Genomic DNA, 7,111 nt, shown 5'->3' on the forward strand with positions numbered 1-7,111 from the left:
ATATATATATATATATATATATATATATATATATATATATATATATATATATTGTTCTATTTGTGTTTTAAATTTATTTATAATAAGTGAAGTGAAGTTTACTTTTAAGTGCACTGATGCCAGGCTCATTTTGGAAAATAAGGTTTATTGTTAAATTGTTAAATACCCTGCCTCCATTACATATTTTTGTCATTACAAGTGTTTGATCACCATTTGAGTTATCATAGCTAAAAATGTGTTTAGGTATGTGTATATATTGTAACGGGGTGAAGAATCACACGACAAGTAAACTCAATCAATACCCCGGAGGGTGGATTTATTGGGGTGATGGGTGTTCGTGAGAAAGGTCCAGGTAGGTGCTCCGGTGCCGTGAGTGCTCTCTTCTGTCTTCCCAGTGCAGAGGGTCGGTGCAGTGCTCCTGTGGGGCTGGTCGGTCACACGCATGCTTTCTGTGGGAAAAATGAGAGGGCGAGTTAGTGCTCAGTCTCATGGAGGAATCTCCTAGATGGCAGGGCTTGCGTGGTTTATGTAGCCGCCGCCTGATGAGGTGCAGCTGTGACCGATCAACCTGTGATGATGATGGCCAGGTGCTCCTCGCTTGTTTCCAGGGTGACGCTGATGAAGCTTCGGGACGCTCGTCACAATATATATATGTATATATATAGATATATATATATTCTGTTTATGTACATACTGTATTCTAGCCTATAAGATTCCAGAAAAAAAAAAAGGAACATTCCAGAGATGTAATGGTTTTTATACTGTACAAACTGTATTTTCTATTCCCTTACCGTAACCCTACCCTTAAACCTACCCCCCACACAAAACTTTATGCATTTTTAGATTTTCAAAAACTTAATCAAAAATACAAAATAAACAAAATTTACTGGTATTTCCTTGTGGGGACATTTGGTCCCCATAATATAGGGAATGCCAGGTACACGCACACATGCAGTCCCTGTCAGTCAGGACATTTACATGCATGTTTGTGGGAAATTAAGGTGTACTCATTACTGCAGGTACTAAAGATATAAGGGTGATGTTGCATCTTTTTTTCTTTTTTTCAGTTTTTGAATCAATTAAGCTGTTTGAAATCCCAATTAACATTGTTCATAATTTTCACTTTTATTAAAGGACTTTCAGAGAACGATCCCCCAGTCCTGGCCAGAATCCCTCTACCCCCCAGTCCACAGACAGCCAACCAGCTCTGAGTGAATCCTCCAGTGTCCCCGTCATCATGGCAACCCCACCTAAGCGCAGACGCTGTGCCTACCTGGATTCCGATTCCACCCAATCTTTGCGTCGCTCAACACGCAATACATCTGGAGGGGATCGAGCGGCAGAGCCTGGGGGTGGAGGCAGCAGCAATGCCTCTCCTCAACCAAAGCGAAGGCCTGCTGAGGTGCAGGCACCACTACCCAAGTTCTTCCTCAACCTAGAGAAGAGTGAGTCACACTTTCTGTGTCCTGTTTTATTTATTAAAAAGAGCCGGAGACTCACAGCGCCTTTAAAACAATCCAACCGAGGTGCGTAGACCAAAAAAGTTTCCCAAAGAGTTAAATACTTGAAAAAAGCCCGCACACTCTCAAAAATCAAAAGTCACAAGCAAAATGAAAGCAGTGTAAGCAATTTAATGAAAAAAACATGGCAAACGTTTCGGTCACATGTTGACCATTTTCAATGCCAAGCTTAACAGTGTTGGAACTGGGAACAGTTGATTTGAGAAATCACATGATGATTTAGGAGATCACATGATCAAACCAGAACAAGCACTAATCCAAAAAAGAAAGAAAAAAAAAACATGGTTAAATATGCTAGATGAAAAAATAAATAAATAAAACAACATATTAAATTCCACAATATCAAGAAATAAAGAAAAGAAAAAAAAACGAAGAAAGAAAAATAATAAAGAAAAGAAAAAATGAAATAAAGAAAAAAGAAATGACCACAAGATGGGTATATTTAAAGCAATAGATAATATATATCAAATTGTGGAACAATGGTTGTCTGTTGGAGTTGACAAGAAAGTACAATTCATAAAAAACATGACAATTGAAGTTCTTCATTTAATCCCTTCGGATATACACAGTCCATATAATAGATCCACTTAGCTTCACATTGTAACAGTCTTTTGTTAGAATCACCACCTCTTCTTGAACTGGCTCTTAATACCAGAAAATTTCATATCACTAAGCTTATTATGAAAGTAAATTGCTTACACTGCTTTAATTTCGTTTGTGACTTTAGATTTTTGAGAGTGTGTGGGCTTTTACTCTTTGGGAAACTCTTTTATTTCTGAAAACTGTAACTGTATGCATAATTTTAAGTAGTTTTCATTTAAATCTGATTTGAATATACATTATGTACATAATTATTATGTATATTATGTATGTCTATATTCTAATCATATTTTTTTCCTAGCACATTTTACCTATTCCAAACCACATCAATAATAACTACAAATAACTACTATTAATTTGGCATATAATGATTTATAAGTTGTATATGATTAACCCTCAGGGGTCGACAAATGCACCGATGTGTTTTGTGTAATTTTTTCCTGATAACGCCGAAAAGAACTTGCATTACTCTGTAATTTTTGAGCATTTTGAGCATTACCGCCTAGTTTGGCGGTAGTGACAGCAGTGGCAATCCACCTGTCACTCAAGTGGCCATGCCCTTAATTATGCAGAACTTTAAGACTTAATATAATTTAAATGGATGAGTTATAAAAAAAAATCACTCCCCTCACAATTATCATGAAGAGCTAAATTAGCTATATAGACCAAACCACTTTTTGTACCAGGCTGTAAAAAAAAAATTCTGCTGTAAAGTTGGGCATTTTAACATGGGGGGTCTATGGGACTGACTCTCTTTTGGAGACAGTCTCTAGGACCAGTCGATGAATTGCAGTTTAAGTTACTTCCATGTTAGTTTCAAGAGAGAGACCAGATGGTTGCCGCTTGTAATTTGTCTTATCGTGCTTGATAGTGTGTTCATATAGTCTACTGTAATGCTATCCAAAGGATGCCAAGAAAAAAAGGGCACAATTATTTATTTATTTATTTAGTCATTTATTAGACGCTTTTATCCAAAGCGACTTACAAATGAGGACAACAGAAGCAATCAATTGTAGTATTAAAACAACTAAAAACAGATCCAAAACTAAAAGCTAAAACTTATAAATACTACCTATACACATTTTAAAAATAAATAGATTAAATAAAAATGACAAATGCATACTACAAAATTTCAAAACTTAACATTTAAATGAAAACAAAAAATAAAGCTAAAAACAATTCAAAATATAAAAAAACAAAAGGTATAGGAGTATAATAATGATTCCAACATAACACTAAGCCAAACACCAAAAAAACAACTACATGTGTATATACAACCACACACACATACATATATATATATATTGTGTATGTACATACACATTTATAAATTCAATATATATATTATTTCATTTCCATTTAGTTGGTTGAAGTATTAAAATATCTAAAACTTAATAAAAGACCTATACAGACATAATAAATTCAAACATAATGTAACTAAAATTTAAATAAATAACAAATACAAATAATACAAATCAAATGACAGTAGTTTATCAGTAATCCTAAAAAATAACACTGCCAAACACACGTTAAAAAACAACAACTTACTTACACATAGTAAGAAATGGTTATAAAAACTGAAACAGAGGCGAAAACAAGTCATAGGAAAGAGGAGAAATAAAAAGCGATACTTATCCTTTGCCGGTGTCCTGCCCGGTGGAGTCGCACGGTAGAGTCCATGGTCTTTACACTCTTCGGTCTACACACAAGGAGGCCTTCACGCGACGGCTGCTGCGGTAAACTAAGCTTTTTTATACCCGTCTAACAAAATACTAAATTAATTCAGCTGGACACACTTTCCTTATTTTCTCCGCAACAAATGGCCAAGCAAGCGCAGACACTGACAAGATACGCGATACAGAACGAGACCAAACGCGATATCAGCACGTCTCCACACAGTAAACAAAACAAGCGTTTCCTAGCAATGACAACTGCACTAAACACTAATGAGACAAGTAAATACACTTACAAGCTGCTTTTAACTTCTGCTGATAAAGACTGCTTCTCTCAAAGACTATTTCTTTACACTGTTTTCTGCTGGCGCTTGATCACACTTTCCTTATTTTCTCCACAACAAATGGCCAAGCAAGCACAGACATTGACAAGATACGCGATACAAACCGAAACCAAATGCGTTTAGACCAATTAACGTGTTAATTTTGACTACTAATATATACAAAGTTCTGGCATGAAACTCTAGATGGCGCAGTCTGATGGATCTAACTCAGTATGACATAATGACATCATTATCACATGGCACAGCTGATTGGTTCTCTACTGTATCGGTAGCCAATGAGCTCGCTACTCAACATTTAAATACTTGGCAGTGTTTGCTGTAGCAGTGCACTTCAGAAACGTCTGAAATCAACATCTAAGATAAATTAATGCTCTTTTAATCCATATCGCTGTGTGTACTGCGTGGTCTGCCTAATAGAATTGAAAAATGAACAACCATAAACAAGGTTAAAATAAATGTCATGTTAGCAGTTTGCATCGTATGCAAGAGTGAAATATTAAGCATATTAGCAGCAGCATTTACTAGGGCTGTGTATCACCAGTAAAGTCACGATACGATATGTATCACGATACAGAGGCCACGATACGTATCACGATACAGGACTGCACTGAATTTCACCTTAAAAAACAGCTGTTTATTAAACACTGCATACACTGAATAATGTACTCGTTCTAATAAATTTATATTGTAATGTACTCATTCTAATATTTAAAAAAAAATCACTTACATTGCTGGTAGGTTATCATTGCACAAATTAACACACTCTCTACGATTAAAAAAAATTATTTGAAGAGTTTTAAACTAACGCGCGGTCTTCACTTTATCTAACGCACACAAGGCTGATTTACTCGATGCGTCCGCAAGTTCGCTTAGGTGTGCGCGGCAGGACTTTCTGCGCAGCTCCGCTTCCGAAGATGCACAAGTTCAAAGCGACTCTAGCCGAACATGCACGTCTGTGCCAGCATTTGTGTGAAACAGAAGCAGTTTGATGTTAAGTTCAGTCACACACACAGATCACGTTGTGGCCGCACTCAGACATTCAGGAACAAACTTTTTAGCGCTGCCCCGCAGTTTTATAAACTAAATAGCTTAATCGCTCAAGAGCTGCATTATCTTTTTCAACAAGGAGCTGGTGACATCATTGTTTCTAAAGGAATTAAAGCCACTTTACTGTTAATAGAGAAACGCGGCTCTCTCATAAATGAACACTCAATGAATTACAATTTTCTAAGAATAGAATATTGAAGTGGAGATCGCTAAACTGCAAGCTAAGCGGTGTTTTCAGAAAGCGAGCGCGTTTATCCACAGTGGAGAGAGCGCATGTGCACATGGTTGCCAGGTTGACAAAGATAAGTAGCACACTTAGCAGATATTTCCGTATTGCGCAAGTGTGAAGCTCTGTTTCGGGGATTACATCTCTTTATATCAGGCAACCCAGTTGTGTTCCTCTGCAGCCAGATTAAACCTTGTTGTAGCCTATATATGCTCTATTCATTCTTTTTTAGAAACCTCGCGCTTTTCTACTAAATTTTAACGTTGTAAAATTTTAAACAAATTAAGCGCGGCCCACTGCTGCACACGTGCCACAATATCGATACAGGTCCAGCTGTATGCTCATAACGTCAAATCTCTGTGATACATCGTCGTATCGATATTTTGAACACAGCACTAGCATTTACACATCTGTAAAGCTGGAGCAAACCGAGTTTAGAGCATGTAATCGCTCTAAGCACACGCCGATAGACATGAAAACAGGTTAAATAAAATAAGCATGTTTGTGAATGCATGTAGTGCAGTAAAAAGCTGGTTCTGTGATTAGTAGTAAATCTCCATCGTGTGCTTTCAGATGGAGCGTAATTTAATACACAGCCGTAAATCACTGACAAGCTACGCAATAATGCGTTCATAATCGCAGATGAATCGCATTTGATTATAAACGCGATATTGCGTAGCTTGTCAGCGAACTACGGCTCTATGTGTATCAAATGCGTTAGCAGATCTATTCCGCCAAGACCAAATACATTAACATTGTCATGAATATTACCATGAAAATCACTCCCAAGAGTTGTCATGACAGAAATACAATGCTCTGGCATGAAACTCTAGATGGCCAATAGATCTAACTCAATATGACATAATGACATCATCACATGGCACAGCTGATTGGTTCTCTCCTGTATCGGTAGCCAATGAGCTGGAGAGAGAGAGAGTTTCATTGGCCGTATGCGCCTGGCCATTTTCCATTTCAATGAAGGTATGAGACAAAAGTCTTTTGAAGATTGCAAGAAGAAGGTCTAGTCACAACAGTCATTCATGCTGCCTACAAAGTGCGATGACCAGGAAATACACTGACCCTAATCAAATCAGGATGCTTCTTTCTAGGGCTGCCCTTAATAGTCGACTAACCGTTAGTCGACCATAGGGATGTAACGGTATGAAAATTTCATATCACGATTATAGTGGCCAAAGTTATGTTGAATTACTGAAATAAATGAACTTTTCCACGTCATTCTAATTTATTGAGACGCACCTGTATATACAATGTGATTTCCGTTGTGATCATGTGATCTTCGGTTAGGAGATCTTGTGATGCTTTTTAAAGCAAAGTTGGGGTTGATTTCGAGTTCACATACAAACATAAATAGAATAGGCTAATTAAATTTGTCTATTTTAATGTAAGACAACATATTTTTCGTCAGTGATAGAAATATGATTTAAGACGGTAGTGTAAGCAAGTTTATTTTGAAAATGTTTAATAGTAAATAGGACACAATTAGACAATATTTGAATAAAATAATAATAATAATATATATTTATTTGCAACAACTGATGGAGTTGCAAGTGCACGCACGCGCAGCGTTGTCAAGGTAACATTTGGTCAGTCATTCCCTTCGCCAAGGGAGTTTCAAACGCTTATACGAGACAGTAATACCCTGCACCCTTCAAAAAACACACTTCAAGGGCTCTGCCCTTC

At 36.9% G+C, this 7,111-nt stretch overlaps 1 protein-coding gene across 2 annotated transcripts in view; it reads left to right on the forward strand.

The window, feature by feature from the left end:
• LOC107571708 (MSL complex subunit 3) overlaps positions 1–7,111 on the forward strand; it is a 175,422-nt gene that overhangs the window by 86,909 nt on the left and 81,402 nt on the right. For both annotated transcript variants that reach the window (XM_016258038.1, XM_016258039.1), the window contains exon 9: positions 1,135–1,445. In XM_016258038.1, the coding sequence (XP_016113524.1) occupies positions 1,135–1,445 (311 nt within the window). The remainder of the gene's footprint in view (positions 1–1,134; positions 1,446–7,111) is intronic.

This window comes from Sinocyclocheilus grahami, unplaced genomic scaffold, assembly GCF_001515645.1.
Source record: "Sinocyclocheilus grahami isolate Dianchi unplaced genomic scaffold, SAMN03320097.WGS_v1.1 scaffold1638.1, whole genome shotgun sequence".
Classification (NCBI taxonomy): Eukaryota; Metazoa; Chordata; class Actinopteri; order Cypriniformes; family Cyprinidae; genus Sinocyclocheilus; species Sinocyclocheilus grahami.